Here is an 18,953-nt window from a genome sequence, read left to right as displayed (position 1 = left end):
CTCCAAGTCAAAATGTGCAATTTCGGGTGGCTCCCGGGAATAAATCTGGCGGTTTGACATCATCAGAGGCACCAATTTGCCCCAAATGACATAAAAACATCTTGTCAATGACTGACTGCATTTACAGCGGGCACAATATTTGGGACAAACACGCGATGCGGAAAAAAACATGCATAAAGTTGAAAACGGAACGCCGTGACTGATGCTTGTTGTCGTTCACAGTCAGTTATCTCTCAAAACAGAAAGTTGAGCTTTATTATCATCTTCTTACTCGCAATTGTAGCCTTGCTTGCAAAAATGAGGTACGATGCGCTAGAATTGTGCCCTGCGAACTTTGGCCGAGTAGCAGTTGCGCGATACAAAAGATCAGCACAACAAGCCTTCTCCATTGCAGTGCCACCTAACATTTTTCAAATGAAATAGTACAAAAACTTATTAGAGACTCCGTCCGAATAGACAGTTCAACTAAGCAGCAACATTAGACACCCGGATATACCCTCATATGGAAACGAAACTGGAAGGCGAACAGCTGGCAGTGCAAGTCCGGTTTGAAGCGCTGTCCTCGGCGGAACAGATATCTGGCGAATGGGTGTGATCTTTTGACTTGCATCTGGAAGTTCTTATCACAGAAATCGGGTTAGGGTGGGGGAAATCAGGAGTGGCGTGCTTTGTTCGAGGATCAGTCGCGGACGCTCAAGGCGCCATGGCAGGTAGCCTTGAAGTTGGGTAACTGCGCAGTAGTGCTAAATATGAATTTTGCGATGCAGAAACGAAACTGAAACTGTTGTAAACTGTTCGCGAATGGTCCTGGGGTAAGTAGAACTACCACAGAACTTAGAACAACGTGTGTAAAGGCAATAAAGCTGCCTAAAATCATAAAGTAGCTTTGCAAACAGGCGCTGCTTGACATTTTCAGCCGATTTCTGGGATTATTACTGTCAGAGCACGAACCTGACGATTGAAAATCATTTGCTGGTTCACCATTCATGCTCCGATAGCAAATAACAAACGCTGGTGCAGAATAATTACGAGTGGCACGCATTCTTCGTTGGTAGCAGTGACGCGCGATGACCACGTCCCTTTTCCACACCCAGGTGATTCAAAAGCGTGTCAAAAATCACGTTTCCGTTGCAAAAATGAAAACAAAACTGATTTTGAAAGGCCATTTTCTGATGCAACTCCGAACAGCTTTACTTGTTCGAGCAACGCCTGGAACGATATGAAAAGACGCTCCCAAGGTATCGATCAAGTTGATCGATTTTGAATAGGCGCGGTAGCGAAAGAGTTAATGTCGGGGTCCGCGTGGATCCTGCACCTGTTTGAAAATACAATACAGGTACTTTTTGCAGGATTAAGTTTAAAAGCAATTTGATCTGCCCAGTGGGCACGTTTATTAACCCAAAACTGCATTTGGCATTCGCAGATGGACAGATTACAGGACTTGAAAGACGTTTGCACATCATCCACGTATATAGAGTAAGAAATTGTTGGTAGCAGTGTCTTCCCAAGCAAGTTCATTTTTACAATAAACAGTGTGCAGCCCAACACTGTGCCCGGAGGCACACAGTTTGCTTGCATATGAACTTGGTCCTCGGCCCATAGTACGTCCGAGCATGCAAGCTAATTCCAGCTTCTGTTGACTAACTTTGCCGGACAGTGGCTTCTCACTGTTCCGATGCTGTTCAGAAAACCAAGTGAGCAATGCTTTGTCAAAATACGGAAAGGCCGTAGCCATCACTGTTTTGTTTTGCGCACATGCACCATTAGAGTGGCAGCCTTGCTTTTCAAAATGGTACAGAGAAAGCTGCACGTGGTTCCAAACTTGTTGGCACTATCCTCCCTTCCTTTGCTTGGGCCACCGACTCGGGCAGTGATGGCTGCCTTATCTTGAAGCGATAAAAACTTGTGCTTTTGGGCTGGTGAGGCATCTTAGCACATGTGCCGATCATCGCACACACAACTAACGTGGCTAGCACACAACGAACAGCCGCGCGTTGCAGCTGGCTAGCGTTGCACGAACAGCTGGCTAGCGTTGCACGAGCCAAAGACGCGTCGCGAGTCACTGGGTGTCGCCCCCTGGGGGTGTCCTCGTGCTGCATGGTCTCTTTTGTAAACAAATCAGGCAGCAGCCAGACAGGCGTGCTGTGGCAGAAGTTTACGCACTTGGGGTCTGAAAAATGCACTTGGAGCACTTTTTGGACACTGTTGGCCTTAAATGGGTGGACAAATTGCCGACCCGACTTGAGGCGAATACCGTTAACGCAAGATTGCTTTCCAGAAACATTTTGGTGCTGCGAGATATGAAATACATGGGCTTCTATTGACGTTTGCCAGGGATCCAGAAATATTTCGCTGCCGCAGGAATTTCGTACTTGTGGGATTTCATTATCAACGGGGTCTGACCGTAGTTCAATGGCCGAAAATGCCCGTAAATTCGAACGCGCAAGCATCTGTGATGGTTCCAGCCGTGCCCCAAAAATGCCTCGAATCACGTGGCAATTTTCCGCATTGCCGGGGCACAGCCGAACTAGACCCTCTCCTCCGAGTCCAGTGCAGCCATGGCGGGAGCGGCTCTGCCCTTTCCATCTGCCGTAGCCATTGAACACGAACCAGCCCACCAACAGATCACGTGTTGATCCGTAGCCTCCTCACCTGGCTGCGAAAAAAAAAAAAAAAAAGCATTTGCAGAAAAAAGCCGCGGCGCCAGAGAGCCATCGCAACTTTGCGCAGCGAGGTGCTCTGCACTTAGCCTCGTTCAGAGTGTGCCCGTTGCGGTGTGACGTTTCCGAGCACCAGGGCGAGCCGGGGGCCCACCGAGGGACCGGAAATGGCCACGCCTGTTCGAATCGACCACCGCTGATCGATGCCTTGTATTGCCCATTTCGACATGCTGTAGTCGTTTCTCGTACACCTAATGCGCCCCCCCAGTGGTTAGTGTAGGCACTGCACTTTTAGAATCAGTTTAAATTTTCCCGCTCCGACGGCATTGAGATTTTTGACGGCATTTCTTGCCAGCTTAGGTGCATGTGTTTTCGCTAAAGGAGGCGTGGCTGCTGCACTTGACACAAAAGTATGTCACTCGTGGTTATGCTGCATCACCTTTTTTTTTTTTTTTTTCAGAAGGCTCTTAACAAGTCAAATACCAAATTATGTTGTCAGTTTTCTAATAAGACATCATTCAGAGGTGATAATTACATGAAAATGACCCCAGCTATTCACTAGAGAAAGGGTAGCTTTATAAGCTGATTTCTGAAGGTCCCTCGCATGTCTAACAAGTGGACCTGGCATTTTCAGTCAGTTTCCAGCCGTTTCCATTTCGTGCTTGCGCTGCGAAATTCACATTTGGCGCCACTACGCAGTTACCCAACTTCAAGCCGATTGGCCATGCTGCCTCCGTCGCCCGCCACTGTTCCTCGGAAAATGCACGCCGCTCGCGATTCCACTTCCCCCACACCTTACTTCTGTGATAACAGCTTCAGCCAAAAGTCGAAAGATAGCACAAGGTCATCAGATATTAGTTCAGGTGAGGAGAGTGCTTCCAATCGGCCTTGAGCACTGCCAGCTGTTCATGAGCCAGTTCCATTTCTTAACGAGGATGTCTAGTACCGCTTCTTAATTAACAGAACTGTCTATTCTGACATAGACTCGAAGAGGCTTAATATTGTTTCTTTTCGAGAATGTTGGGTGGCGCTGCAATGCAGGAGCTCATAGTGCTGAAATCTTTTCATAGTGAGACTGCTGCTTGGTAGAAGCTTGCTGGGCATGATTCTAGTGCACAGCACTTTATCCTGGAAGCAGGGCTACAATAGTGAGTCAGAATATGATAATAAACTGCAAATGAAAGTTGTGACTGATAGGTGACAATCAGAACATCAACAAGCATCCACCATCGAGTTTGGTTTTCAACTCCAAGCGGATTTCTTAGCATCGCTTGCTTGCCTTGAATCTTGTGCTGGCCGTAATCACTGCCAAAGTGTTTTTACATCACGGGGGGGCTAATTGGCGTCTTTAATAATGTCAAACCACCAGATTTCTTCCAGAGAACCATCCAAAATTGCCCGATTTTAAATACAGGTTGGGCTTCACCACAAGGCGCGGAACCTTAGCGCGCAGGCATTTTCTTTCATATTTGTCAAATTGTTCCGAGCAAATCAATTTTTTTTCTAGGGTGGATTTTCGAAATGTTTACCAAATTTTTTCTTCTACTGGTGGTTTGCTATCACAACTTGTTTTATTTTCTTTGACTGGGCAAAAATTTGCTTTTGATAATTTCTTTCGCAATCATTATTGATTATTCTAAAAAATTATTAAACTGGTGTCTTTAGAAAAGGCGTTGAATCATCTGCATTCTATGTCGCTGCAATATGTGCCTAACCAATATGTCTAGCACAGAAAAAAATGTTTTCTTAGACCCCTAAAAATCGGTCAATTTCCCGCGGTAACGAAAGAGTTAACAGACTACATTTCTTAATGATCGGTATGGTGTAGTCTGAAATGTAAATACGCACAAATACACCGTGTACTTCCCACTCGTGTGTTTGCTCATTGCACATGTGCCACTGCAGGTCCCACATTCAGTGAGCTCTCTTTTTAATTCGAGCTTCTTTTAATCCGAACAAATTTTCGGGCCCCTTGAGTTGGAATTTGCGAGGGTCGACTGCATTACGGCCGGGAAGCACAATTCTCCAGATGGTTAAGGCAAGGTCGGCTCAGAGGAGGGTGCCAACACAGCTTGCCTTGTACTGCTCCACGAGACAGGATCTTGAACCAGCTTGTTGCAGACATCGACCAACAGACCCAAGTATTGCAGAGAGTCTGTGCCAAGTGTGCCGAATTTGACATCAGCAGCTATGAACACCCCACTAAACGTTTTGCACAAACGCGAGGAACTGACAGCCATATCTTGCTATCGCCGTGTTATCAACAGCTTGCAGTGGTGACGCACTAGGTTTCTTTCTCTTGGTTTGTGACGCCGATGTGTCACGCTCACTTCTGCACCTGTGTCGACTAAGAAACAAATCCCATTATTGTGGTCGGCAATAAAGAATACGGAGGGACGACTTGAAGGCAACACAGCAGCACTGCCTGCCCCCAGTGCAACTGTTTCTTGAGTGCGCGCAGGGTGGAACACATTCATGCGCAGCATTTCCGCACCCCTGATGACACCAGCATATATTGAGGTTGTGATAGCGGCATGTTTGGCTCAGTGTTTGTGCCTTTCTTGCCCTCAAACCTGATAATACCGTCTCGGTGAGTCGAGAAATTGCCCGAGGCACTTGATGTTCATCTCAAGACTGTTGTTCTTGCACAGCAGCCACAAGTGGGGGTGGGGTGATCGCTACCAGATGGTTGGCAAGCTCAGCGACCGCTTTCTTCTCTGACGCAGCGAGGACCATGTGGACGCTTGAAGGGAGCCTTTGCCAAAAAAATTCTCGCAGCAACGCTCCATCTAGATAGTTGTCGCACTGAGCAACTGCTACATGTGCCACAAGACTAGGAGTACAGTCGCCCAGTTCCATGCTGTGAAGTAATTGCTGCAGTAACTGTAGTTCGGAGGGCGTAACTCAACGAACAAGGGGTTTTTCAGCATTGCATATGCATTCTCATATGCACAGGCAGTGTGAGCAAAAGATCCCACATTTCCCTGGCTATGGCAGGGGGCAGACTGCAGACTACGTAGTGCTGTTTCTTAAAGGAGCCATGAAGAGAAAACACGAGTTTGGTTCATTCTACGTAGTGCTGTTTCTTAAAGGAGCCATGAAGAGAAAACACAAGTTTGGTTCATTCGAAAGATTGCCTCGTTAGAACCATAACGACACCACTTATAACGCAAACTTCGCTCAAATAAGCTACATAATTAGGAAAAAAGGAAATGACCATGCGACCCACCAGCTCATTTTCCGCAACAGAACCTATGATGTCACTCGAGAATGCTCTGCGATTGGCGGAGGCCGGCAAAAACAAACGCATGTTAGGCAGGGCTTACAGTTTGCATAGCGAGCTAAATGCCCGTGAAACATACTGCACACTCTTTTTACGACAAAGAACGGTGGAGTAAACGGTTGAAGTTCCGAACGAACACACAAGCGTGTATGCCAATGTGTACGAAACTACCGCCAGCCGAACTCGACATCTCGCCGTCGCCACCGTCGCGCAGACGAATTTTCGGGTTCAAGGCTCTTCGGGGCCAACGAACCGTCCCAGCACGCACAGCCGCGACCTTGCTTGGTATCGTAATCCCTTCACAGGAGGTTGGCCGTCATATCGCCAACCAGCAAAGGTAAAAATAGAAACAAGGGGAGTAAGGAACACAGAGCAGCAACGAGATAGTGCCACTCGTCGCACAGGTTTCGGTATGGAGGTCGTGTTGGCTTGCTGCTGTCGTTACGAGCTCGTTTACAGTTTACAACCACTGAAAACTTCAGTTTGTTCGAGTACTTTACAATGAAATTTCGTTGCTGTGTTTTGAAATGCCCATGTAGTACGGGCAAATCGTTGAGGGAGTGCGACATCCCCGCCGGTGAGATCTCCTTTCATGTGCTGCCCAACGACAAACCTCAGCGAAGCAAGTGGCTACGTTTTGTGAACTTTGCAAACGGAGGAGAAAGAGAGCTAAAGGAAGTACGAGTGTGCTCGCTTCATTTCCGAGGAAGTGATTACGGCAGGGACCCGGACATGCTGGCGCTCGTCGCCGACTTCGTCAAATCGCTCTGACCTTGGGGAAAAAAATTGCCGTACACACCGCGCATTGACGCTCGAATCTTTCTGGTCGGAGCAGAGAGCTCGAGCGAACGGCTTTCCATACACGACACCGGCCAACTGGCATAAGCGATACTGCTACTGAAACTGAAAATACGGCACATACGTACCAGTCTGTATTCGTCCGTCGCGACGGGGCTGACGAGGCAGCGGTGCCGACGGCTGGGCGTTCGTCTGTTGTGGCTATCGCGGAATGGTCGCTTTCCCGTCCACCGCGTATCCCACAACTCTTGCCGCTCGTGCACTTAGAAGCATTGAGCGTTCAAGTGGTGTGAGGCTGTTAAATGCAAGCCCAAGCTCCTCGGCGAGAGTTTTGTTCTCCGGATGAGGCGATTCCATGACTAGGGCTGCGGGTGCACTAAGTTTTACTAGTATTTTTAAAATGGCCGCCGTCTCGGTCGACTCCCGCGTGTGGGTGCTATATGGAGTCGACATACTAAGTATCTGTTTCATGGACCGGCTCGTATGACGCCATTGTTCACATCACGGAATGTGCAATTTTAGCGGGAGATTTAAAATTTTGGCTTAAATTGCCTTATTTCTCAGTGAATAAAGCATCATTTGCTTCCGGGAAAGCACTTGGGGTACTATGAAACACCTAATCTTTCGAATAAAACAAACTTTTGTTTTCTCTTCATGGCTCCTTTAAAGGACCCCTGCAGCACTTTTCTAACAGGTACTTCTCGGGCCCTACATTCACTCTTCGTGTTGTTCAGATACAGACGCAAAAAGATTTATCAGGATCGGTGCAGAAATAAGTTATTCAATTTTTACATCTACAAATACAAGCGAATGCACCACTGCCTACGTCACACCCGAAGCCTCTAGACATGACACAATGCCCCACACACCCTACGATTGGCTGAGCTCGCAATATTTTGTATAGGTCATTGTATCGACCAAACGAGCCTAAAAAATGCTTTAGGTCGTATTTTTTCCTTAATAAGGAAGCCTAACAACTTCGTTGAAGATAGTAACACAGGGTCGACACGCTTCGAGCGCTTGTGTGCCCTTTCAAGCCGTCGATGAACTGCTCCCAGCGTCGCCTGGCCTCTGCACGCTTCACTAAAATGCATGCCAAATCGTCCGTTCCACATGACAATGAATAGCTGTACAGCTGCACTGAGGTGGATGTCAAACTTTCCTCCACAGGAGAATGAGTGCATTCCCATTCACCCTTTAGACAGCTTCGTTGTCGTCTTCACGGGCAGTCCGCCATGTTAAGCCCCATTCCAATTCGAACGAGGCAGTCAACGAAGATTGCTTCGAGGAGAGGAGACAGCACCCAAGTCAGCAACAATGCAGGCTATCTTCCTGTCCAAACTATCAAGTAACGCCAGCACCACCTTTTTGCCCATTAATGTTGTTACAAACTAACTTGTTCTTTTATTGCAATATTTAGTATAATTTACTAGTGGCGAAGATTAATTTTTAAATCACGTAATGTTTGTTGTCATAACGGTAATATTACTTACGAAACCTGTGGCTGCGTCACTGAACGTGTCTGCTACGAGGCTGTCGTCCGAGTTCGTCTTGCCTTTGTGACCGCTGTGCCATTCCAATTCTTATTCCTTTAGACGTCTAATGAGACTGCTTCGTAAGCTGTCTACCTGTCTATGAATTGGAATGCAGCCAATGTATATCCTCAGCAGATATCAGCGTCAACGCCAGAAGTTGTGCAGTCAGCACTCCTTCGAGACCTCACACGTGAAGCTTGCAGGTCCCATAGTGTGTCCCCTGGTGCAATAGCACTAGCATATAGCCTCGTGTAGAATCGTTCTGCTACTTGTATCACCCCGTTCATGTGTCTGGGAAATGTTAATGTGCTGGTCTCAGAGCGTACATTCTATATTTGTTGATGTCTACCCTTTAGTTGCTTTTACGAATCCTCCTCTCTTCAGTGTTTCCTCGATCACTGCCAAGTTCTTTGCATGGATGTCATTCACTTTGCTTCTGTCAAGCAATTTTGACAGCTCCACCAGGCTAATATGACCCACCGCATTTCACAATTTCATGTTTGCAACAAGTTCCTTCATTTTCCGAGTTAGTTTACCAGCTTCTTTCCTACATGCTGCTTCTGCTGCTGACACTGATCGTCACTGTTGGGTTACCGCATGTCCTCACAGTCTTCGTTATCCCCCGTTGAAAGCGCGAATGTGTTCTCAATGGCTACTTTTAACTCCAGCGCCCTGGCTCTGACTCCACGCTGGGTTTCCTACTTTTCGCCAATTTTCCTCCTTTCTCTTTTGAGATTCAGCCACTTTGCCCCAATACCTAGACTGCTGGAATAATGCCACTGAGATGCAACAGCCATTCACTATCGAGAACCGGCAACAGGCATTCCGCCTTTTACGTACTGCGCCAAAGATTCTTTTACGCGACATCGCAGGGGGGAGGTGGAGCCCAACTACTTCAGGCGCAGCTACCCTGCGAGTGGCATGCCGCAGCGCCTGACCTCACTGGGACGCCACTCCTGCAGCCGCATTCTTTTGCCTTCAAGGAGCAGTGACCCTCCTCTTGCACCGCCTCAAGGCTGACCCACCTTTGCAAGCAATGCAACACGTGTGGCACTGCAATCGGGTGGCACTTCATGTGACTGGAACATGTCACTCACTGCAGGGTCAACAGTTGCTGCAAAACGCCACAGTGCACGACCATCCAACTCAGTTAACCTGAACAAATGAACTCCCTCTATTCAGACCAATTTTTTAACCTCCTCCAATTTATATTAAAGAAATACTATAAAATCTCTTAAAATTGATGATTGAGACAATTATTAATGCCGAATATTATAGGTGATACTGATATACAGTACAACCTCGTTACAACAGACCATGATAGCGATCACGATTTCAGTCTGCTATAAAAGAAGTATGAACAATCTAAATACTGTTACTACAGCCTTTTACGGAATCATGGATGAAGTCTGTTATAACAAGAGTTTGGACTTTTCGACTGTTAAAAAGAAATCACACAATACTAAAAGTATGCTGGTCATTTCACAAGATTCAGTTACAACTTAGACAGGTTGGTATTTTAGGCCAACGAACCCTCAGGATGACTTGTGTTTTTCAGCAGTTTCTTCCTCTTGTGACACTGCGAAGCACATCACAAAATCACATGGATGACTTCTTACATTTGTTGGGCTCCTGTTGTATTGCACCCCCTCAAACTTTTGATTCACTCATACTAATATTACTCTTTCACGTCTTCAACCTACACTCGCATTTCCATTGTCTTCACAGGAATATAAATGAAATGCAAGTAAAGATCTCATTGCTAAGCTTGGAGATTTAGCTGTCTATAATGTATGAGGGAAAACGTTTGTTTTAATGATGGTAACTTTCATATATAAGCGTCTCATCTGTTGCACTATAACACTTAAATTCTAAATCCTATCACTTGACTGCCAGGACATCGCACTTGTGCATACTGCAAGTGGGTGCAAGAAGTTTCACTTCTACTAATTCACAATTATTTTTAATTGTTGCAAATTGCTTTTGTTTGATCACACGTGTGAGGTAGAAGCACAAACTCTGAAAACGTACCTAACAAATGAATGGTTGGTTGCCTGCACTTGAAAAGTCCACTTTAGAGATGCAAACGTGGACTTGCTAACCTTTCAAACTGGTCTGTTGTATCCGAATGTATGTTGTAACAGAATCTGCAGTAAAGGAAGCTTAATCAATGGTACAGATAGGAAGACCAACCAAGCATTTCAAATCAGTATGTTGTATCCAAATGTCTGTTGTAAGCAGATCTGTTGTAACGGGGTTTTACTGATATATATTTAGTGTTGTTTGTTTTCTTTTCCCAGATTTTTACACCCCAAGCATGTTTCAGGAGAATCTGGTTAAACCCGATTCCTCTTTGAATGGACCTTTTCAAAGTGTCGGCTGTTCCCAACCCGCACTTGCTGGGAACAAGCCCCACAAACACAGCGTCCGAACTCACCGAGTATCGGCACGGCTCTGCCCCTCGCCACCTCAGGCGGGCACACGCCGCACCGGCACGGCTGTGCCCAGCGGGTGGAAGCGGTGCTGTCTCGAGAGAACAACACTCTTTCTCTCGGCCGAGGCATGCTCAGCGATCAGGCAGGTCTCGAATGGAGACCGACGTGTTGCGCATGCCGGCACTTCAGAGAGAGACAAGGACGAGCGACAAACCGATGCTCCCCACTGTCCCCTTCACTGATTCATTTCCAAACAAATGCCACATTTGGGAGAGCGTCTGCTGGAAACCCTGATGCCGCCCTGATAACCAGCTTAAAGCAAGCTAAGAAGCTCGTGACACCTTCTAGAATAAACTGCTGAATGTGCTACTCAGTACCTCTGTAGATTTAAGCCGAAAAACCCCCAATTTCCGAATGGTTTTACAAAACACCTCAATTTCTCTCCTATTATTAGTTTGAAAAACAGCACCCAATTTAACTCCCCTGATTTTAACAAAATATAAAACCAGAAGAAAACAAACAACCCTCCCTATACAGTCGAGCTCTCTTATAACGGCCGCAGTCGCAACGAACGCAGCATGCACCGAGGCAACAACATTTTGTTTCAGATGTAACGAACTGGCGCAAGGGCACAACTCGGGTACAGTGAATGATTTCCCAACCGCGCCTGGCGCTCACAGCTGCCACTTGATCAGATTTCCGCGAATGCAACGTGCCCGATGAACTGCATGGGGATCACCCTTTTTACACAGAACTATTTGCAGCCAGCAAAAAGAAAAAAAATCCACAGGGAAAAAATGGAGAGAAAAAAGGCCGTCACCACGGGCTCCCCGCTGCCCCCCTTCCCGTCTGTCTGCAGGCGGAGGGATGAGGCGAGACGGGGGAGAGAACGGGAGCTCAGTCGGCCCGTGCCAACACCTGCGAGGCCCGTGCGTTTCTCCAGTCCAGCCTGTCCCATTTTCCAGGGCCACACAGTCAGCTACCCATGAGTGTGGGCAGTCCCCACGCATACGCGCTCCTGCGTCCCTCTCCAGTTCAGCCCAGGGGAAAGCGAAACAGAACAGGAAGCCAGCGGAAACGCGTGCTACGAAGCCCAAACGCGTCAGAAGTGCCCATGAAGTGTCGATTGCTCTCCTCTTACATTGTGAGCGACTTGAGGCAGGAAGCAAAAAAAACCTGGTTAAGAAATACGATCAGTCCAAGTCAACAATCTCTACAATTTTTAAACGCAGAGAGAAGATCCCGAGCTCCAAGATCGATGCCGACCTGTCGACCAGGAAGCACTACGGCCCCTGTGAAATTTACGAGCTATTTTTCCCGCTTGTCTAATTTCTTCTTGGGCCAGGAGATGTACTCCAGCAGGCGAGCGGCATTGGCCTTATGGCTGCATCCAGCGTCGTATGCATGCCGCTGTCACGCACAGAAAATGCTTTTTACACTTACAATGAACTTGGGGTATAATGGACAAATTCAGCGTGACGGTCAAGTTCGTTATAAGTGGGCTGGACTGTACATATTGTGAGCCAGGAAAACAGCTCTAGTGAACACAGCAGGTCAGTTTTCAGAAAAAAATACCACCAAATGTTTGTTATGAACGGCCGTCCGCTGGCAAGGAAGTTCTGCTGCACAGTTCATTGCAAGCGATGCCCACCACATCCCGAATCAAGCTGTTTTTCTGGCAGCATCAGTTGAGCCTCAACCCAAACAACCACCCATTTGTTATAAATAAACCCTAATTTCATGACGACAGCACAACTGAATCTTTTGGGCATGAGCAACTATTGTGGTACAAAGATGATGACTGCTTCCCCTCGACTCTGGGCCAAACTAGTTTGCAGCGCAAACTCTGCAGCAGCCAGCACAAAACATGCACTTTCTTCTAGGCGAGCTGCTGCGCAACTCAACCAGAGCCTTGGGGATCGTGACGAGCAGCCATGGCCGCTCACTTGCGACAGCCAACCACTCCCACGGCAGCCATGGCAGCTCCACCCGGCGAGAGAGGAGGGGCAGACTGACCCGCGCTCGACCAGCACCACGTTGTGGCGCACCTCCAGCCGGTTGACGAGGCTGGCACAGCCCTGCCACGGCTCGGAGAGCACCAGGCCCACGTTGGAGAGCGGGGCCACCTGCACGGGGGGGGGGACCAGAGCCCGTGTACAGCAGCCGCCTCGTCGCCCACACAGCTGCCCTGCCACCAGATCAGACAGTGCCTGCTGGACGACTTTTAACTCGCACTCACAGTCGAAGCCCTATGCTCCATCCAGCCCCGAATCATTGCTCAGATCTGCCCATGTGTCTTTCTGTGTGACAGAATTGCACTGACGTCAGCCTCTGTTTTTTAAAACACAAAGCAGCCTTTGCCGAGTAGCTCAAAGCAAACTGTGCAATGCCTCGTCAAGATAGTTGAACCCGTGTTGCAAATACAAACAAACAAAGGGAAATTGCAAAACACCAGCGGCCGCTGCTCAGTGGCCAAGGCTGGGTGCCCCTGACCCCCGGGACGGTGCCCACGGTGGAAGGGGAAAAGCGAGAGTGGTGGCGTCAACATTGGTCCGGGTGCAGCTTCAGCATGTGAAGGCCCACATTTTCGAAAGTGCAGAGTTCCACGCAATTGTACGCCTGTTCGATTAGAAACAGGCAAAAAGAACTCAGGACGAACTGACCAGATCAACGTTGTATTTCAGTCCCGTGGCCTCGTGTGATAAATCAACAAAGAAAAGACACATGCTCTAATCCCTTTTAAGCAGCTGCACCCAACTAGACTTCAGACAAGTGAAAAATAACACCATTACAGCCATGAGCAAGAACCAAAAGAAGAGCAGAGCCAGGCGAAATGGTCTGTCTTGCACCTAAGCTAGAAGGTTTAGCTTCTTTCGCCACCTAACAAGACTATAGACAAATTAAAAAAAAAGGGGGTAGGAAGAAATTAAGAGGCAAAGAAACTAAGAGGAAACTAGAGACAACTTGAACTAAACCTGACTAAATTACAAAGTAAAAATAAATGTTTGACGTTTACAAAACAAAGGAAAAAAATATCCTAGCGTATTATTCACATTATTGACCAAGTAATACACATGCTTCTAACTAAACAAAAATACCGTGCACATGCTTCGTGTTTATCCAACCAACGAACGTACCACTGTTTACCAACTTGTTTTTTCAAGCGTAAACAGCGAGCCTCCTGGGGGAGGGGAAGAGTGGCCCCAGGTCCCATCCCCCACCGCACAAGAAAGCCAGCTCCCCTCTCCCTTGTGCCAGGGCATCGCCTGTTCCCTCGTCCTGGTGGGCAGGGCACCCTTGGAATGGCAAGGGCACTCGCGACAAGATAAAATGGCGAGGGTCTGACTGAACAATAAACACTACTTCACTTTTGCCCTTTTCCACACTAAATGGAAAGGTTGCAACGCCGGCCCGTGCGGACGCATGCATCACGGCACAGTGCGTCTTTCCATCTCCAAAACCCTGCAGTAACAAACTTTCGGAGACTTCACAAAGATAAAATAAAAAACATACGCAGAAGTCGCTTATGCACTAAGTAGGAATAAGGATGATCATAAAAAGTAAAAATATTGCCATGCGTGTAAGCATTTGCATCAAAACGTTTCATGCATAAACACAAGTAGGCCAGATGCGCCACGAGCGTCTTCTAGAAGTAGAAACTACCGGTGACGTCACAAAAATACCAAACAGAAAAGTAAGCAGTTGTTTTGTTTCAAATTTAGTCTAAAGTGCTAGCCACCATATGTTACGAAACCACTAGAAACTTTAAATTTTGTAATAAGTTGTTAAAAGGCACTAATTTTTTACACTTACACCTGCAGCAAAAACCAATGAGGTCTCAGGATGTATGCAATTTGTGTTAGCGTTCTGCAGTGTTACAAACGGTTGCGAACGTAGAGCATCACGAGGCTCTTGGATGTCGTTGGTCTCGTGTCTGCCTCAGCGTCTTTGTCATGTGTCAGGGCACCCCCTGAGAGGGGGACGCATCAAAACGAGGAAACAGAACAAAGGAACGGTCATTTGAAGTGCGCGCCAATCAGCAAGCGCCAGCGCCGACGAATCATGGGCAAAGGTGGCAGCGCACTGGTCGGCCAATCAGGGAAGGCCGCGCATGGGACAAGTGGCGAGATGGCCATATAAGGACAGGGAAGAAGCAAGAAGCCAACGGGAGAGCCCAGAGGGTATAAAAGCGGGGCGCACAAAGAGAAGGGGAGAGGCAAGACAACGGAGCACGTGCGCTTCAACGAACGAGCCAGGGGGACGCGGCCAGGCCATCGACCGTGCCATCCGAGCCTGGGCGGGAGCGGGCCGACTTCGCATCGGCACCGTCATCCTAGGTGCACCACGAACGTGCGTCTTCATGGCCCCAGCGGCATCGGTCGGGCACCAGCGGCCAGCGTCCACGCTCCGTCAACGTTCATCTCGATGACCTCGAAAGGCTACGTTCGGGCCGAGCCTACCTGGAACCTCCAGCGGCAGCGGCTACCAGGGGGTAGCCACCGAGGAAGCACGCCGCCGAAGGAATGACGGCGCGCGTCGAACGCCGGCATCAAGGACCTCCAGCGAGAGAGGCTACCAGGGGGTAGCCACAGAGGAAAGAAGTGAGGACGCGCGGAGCCCACGCCGTCCAAGGAGTGACCGCGCGCATCGAACGCCGGCACCGACGAAGCGAGACGACGACGGCTACCACCGAGTCGCGGCCACGCAAGGGTGCGACACGTCAGCGCCGACGACCGGGGTAGGCCAGTCCAATAGGGACGCAAGCATAGGACACAACTAGGAAGTTGTGGTTTAGTGAGATCACCTAGAGGGTGATAGAATTAGTTGATTCGGACGGATTGTGTAGAACTTTATTGTAGAGCCTTTTGGGTTGAGAGTTGAATTGTTGGTTGGGATTGTTAGAGGTGTGATTGTTTATTGTTTGAGTGTAGTTTAATTATAGAGTTCTTTTGTGTTAGGGTTTTTGAGTGTGCATTAAATGTATGTTGTTAAACAAGTCAACGGCTTCCCTGTGTCCATTGCTCCGAGCTGGTAAAGACCACCCCACCATCCGTTCACGTGACAGTCTTGCCCAGTCGTTATTAGTACACCCAGCTGCAAAACAAGCCAGGGCGCGCAAACACATGGCAAATGGCATCACCGCGCCACCTGACGTTTCCCTTACTGGTGTCGAGACATCGATGTGCGCATGCGTGTCCTCCAAGATCGCTACCCCGTCCTTTCCTTCATTTAAGCCGGCTAAGTGGATCACATTGAGCGTTTCGCGCCCGGGGTCACTTTCTTTGCTCAACACGTAGGGTGCCTTGATTTGCGCACGCCCCTAACAACATATTGTTCGCGCATGCTTCGGCAGCGTACGGCGAGGGTGAAGAATAGGCTGCTCGCTCTTCCCCGATCCGACAGATAACACATCTCGTCCGTCCCGGTGACGAACTTGGGCCTCATATATTCAATCGTGTTGTCGCGACGGCGACAGAGAGATGAGAAGACACACGTCTGCACGCTACAGCGCCGTGGACCCAAACTGAGGTCCCCGCTTTATTCCACGCTCGTGCCCAGCGCGCACCGCAAGCACGTGGTCAGCACTCGCCACTCGTGGCTCAGCCCCAGCGTTTACGTTGCTGGAACGTGCCCGTTTGCGGCAGCAGACGACGCAAGCTGCTGGGGCGCCGCCACATAGCCCCCCCCTCTTCAGACGGAGTGTCGGCAAAACGGACAGTCTTTGCGCTGGGATGTTCACGGGTGGGGCTGCGAACGGAGGGGAGAGTGGTGGTGTTCAGGGTGGAGTGGTGGATGGTGGTGTCGAAGGCAGGCGGGTCGGCCTCCGTGAAAGCGGGCTTGAGGCGATCGATGGAAATGACAGTGTCGCGGCCGTTAACGCGAACTGTAAACGTCTTTTCGGCGCGTGAAATGACGAGATGAGGGCCGGTGTAGGGCGGTTGAAGTGGCCGGCGGGCACTGTCGACACGGATGAAAACGTATTGGCTGACAGAAAGACTTGGGTGAATAAAAGTGGGTTTTGTGGAACACGGCCGTGGCGGTTGGGGACTGATATAGCTGAAAAACCGGGTTAAATCCTTTACGTAGGATGGGCCAGGAGAGGAAGGGTTACCTTGAGGCTGTGGAGGGACCAGGAAGTCTGCCGGTAATCGCAAAGACGTGCCGTAGACCATTTGGGATGCGGCACAACCAAGATCATCTTTAATGACAGTGCGTAATCCTAGCAGCACAAGAGAAAGGTGAACTGCCCACTGCTCAGGTGATTCGTGAGCCATCAGCGAGGCCTTGAGCTGACGATGAAACCTCTCGACCATGCCGTTGGCTTGAGGATGATAGGCCGTTGTTTTAAGCTGAGTAACACCGAGTAGGCATGTCAAGCGGCGAAAGAGTGTGGACTCAAATTGGCGGCCACGGTCTGTGATAATCTCCGACGGCACGCCAAAACGGGCGATCCACGTCGACATAAGCGTGGAAGCAACAGTCTCAGCCGTAATATCGTCGATTGGAGAAGCCTCCGGCCAGCGGGTAAAATGGTCGATCACTGTCAAGATGTAGCGGCAGCCCTTAGATGGTGGTAGTGGGCCAACAAGGTCCACGTGAATTGTGGAGAACCTTGAGTCCGGTAGTGGGAAAGTAGCCAGAGGCGATGTGGTACGCCGAGAGACCTTGCATTGTTGGCAGGCGAGGCAGGAACGGGCCCAGGCGCGTACGTCAGTATTCCTGCCCGGCCAGACGTATCTCTCGGCAATCAAACGCCGTGAGGCACGAACTCCAGGATGAGAGAGACGGTGAATAGAGCTGAAGGCAATGCGCCTGAGAGACGCAGGAAGGTACGGCCGTCTGCGGCCTGAGACCGGGTCAATGTCGCAAACGATGCTGGTTCCCGAATCAGGGCATAGAATGTCCTCGAGGTGCAGAGAGGAGCTGTTTGAAGAACGTAGAGTTCGGAGCTCCTCATCATCGCTTTGGGCTTGGGCCAACTCCTGAGAACTGAAACCGGAGCGCTGTATGGCGGAAATACGGCTAAGGGCGTCGGCTGGAATGTTGTTAACTCCCTTGACATGCCGAATGTCCGTCGTAAACTCTGCAAGATAAGCCAAATGTCGCATCTCTCGGGGTGAATATGTAGTCTTCGATGACTTGAAGGCGTCCGTAACAGGCTTGTGATCGGTGAAGATCACGAAGCTGCGGCCTTCGAGGAAAAAGCGGAAATGCTTCACAGCGAGGTATGCCGCCAGGAGTTCCCGTCCGAAAGTGCTGTACCGTTGCTCAGTGGGAGAAAGCTTCTTCGAAAAGAAACCGAGCGGGTGCCAGCTGCCGCGGATGTGCTGCTGAAGTACACCTCCAATCGCACAGTGGGAAGCATCTACCATCAGGCTTGTGGGAGCGTTGTGGCGCGGGTGCACTTGAGGAGGGTAGAAGAGGCCAGGCGCTCCTTGGTGGTAGTGAATGCGTGATCAGCAGCTTCAGACCATTCAAGACAGCACTCGGGAGACTTGGAAGTTTGAAGGAAAGTTTCGAGAGGTTGAACAATGGCCGCACATTCCGGGATGAACCGTCGGTAATAATTCACCAGCCCTAGGAAACGGCGCAGTTGGCGCAAGGACTCAGGTCGGGGAAAGTCGATTATGGCCTTCACTTTGTCTGGCAGAGGGCGAATTCCATTGCAGTCAACGAAATGACCGAGAAACTCCAAGGACGGCAACCCGAACGCACACTTTTCGCTATTAAGGATGAGGCCATGCTCTGCTAGGCATTCGAAAACTATCCGCAGATGGTGCAGGTGCTCAGATAGCGATGAACTGGCGACAAGAACGTCATCTATGTAGGCGAAAACAAAAGGTAGACCACGGAGGACGACGTCTATGAAGCGCTGAAAAGTCTGAGCTGCGTTGCGTAACCCGAAAGGCATCCGAGTGAATTCGAAGAGGCCAAACGGTGTAATGATGGCAGTTTTCTTGACGTCATCCGGGGCTACGGGGATTTGGTGGTAGGCTTTTTGGAGGTCAAGCTTTGAAAAGATGGTACATCCACTGAGGTTATTGGTGAAGTCCTGTATATTAGGTAGGGGGTACCTGTCGGGTACAGTGGCCACGTTCAAGGAGCGGTAATCACCACAGGGTCGCCAGTCTCCTGATTTCTTCGGGACCATGTGTAACGACGAGGACCAGTTGCTGGATGACGGGCGAGCAATGCCGATTTCAACCATGTGGTGAAATTCCTGTTCCGCGATTTTATGTTT

At 49.3% G+C, this 18,953-nt stretch overlaps 1 protein-coding gene and 1 long non-coding RNA gene across 4 annotated transcripts in view; both read right to left on the bottom strand.

Annotated features, from left to right (window-relative positions):
• The window catches only part of LOC144156362 (protease-associated domain-containing protein 1), a 42,806-nt gene that overhangs the window by 3,160 nt on the left and 20,693 nt on the right, over positions 1 to 18,953 (bottom strand). For 2 of the 3 annotated variants that reach the window (XM_077688367.1, XM_077688369.1), the window contains exon 3: positions 12,658 to 12,837. In XM_077688367.1, coding sequence (XP_077544493.1) covers positions 12,658 to 12,837 — 180 coding nt within the window. The remainder of the gene's footprint in view (positions 1 to 12,657; positions 12,838 to 18,953) is intronic. The other variant, XM_077688368.1, reaches the window with a different exon arrangement.
• On the bottom strand, positions 1,368 to 12,651 carry LOC144156363 (uncharacterized). Its single transcript, XR_013319754.1, has 2 exons — positions 9,302 to 12,651; positions 1,368 to 2,656 (listed from the first exon to the last, which is right to left on the bottom strand). It is a non-coding gene; the product is annotated as an uncharacterized LOC144156363 (long non-coding RNA).

Source organism: Haemaphysalis longicornis, unplaced genomic scaffold, assembly GCF_048455015.1.
Source record: "Haemaphysalis longicornis isolate Haplotype H1 unplaced genomic scaffold, Haemaphysalis longicornis Haplotype H1 scaffold_1, whole genome shotgun sequence".
NCBI lineage: Eukaryota > Metazoa > Arthropoda > Arachnida > Ixodida > Ixodidae > Haemaphysalis > Haemaphysalis longicornis.
Note: the sequence above shows the minus strand (reverse complement) of the source record. Positions and strands in the feature narration are given on the sequence as shown.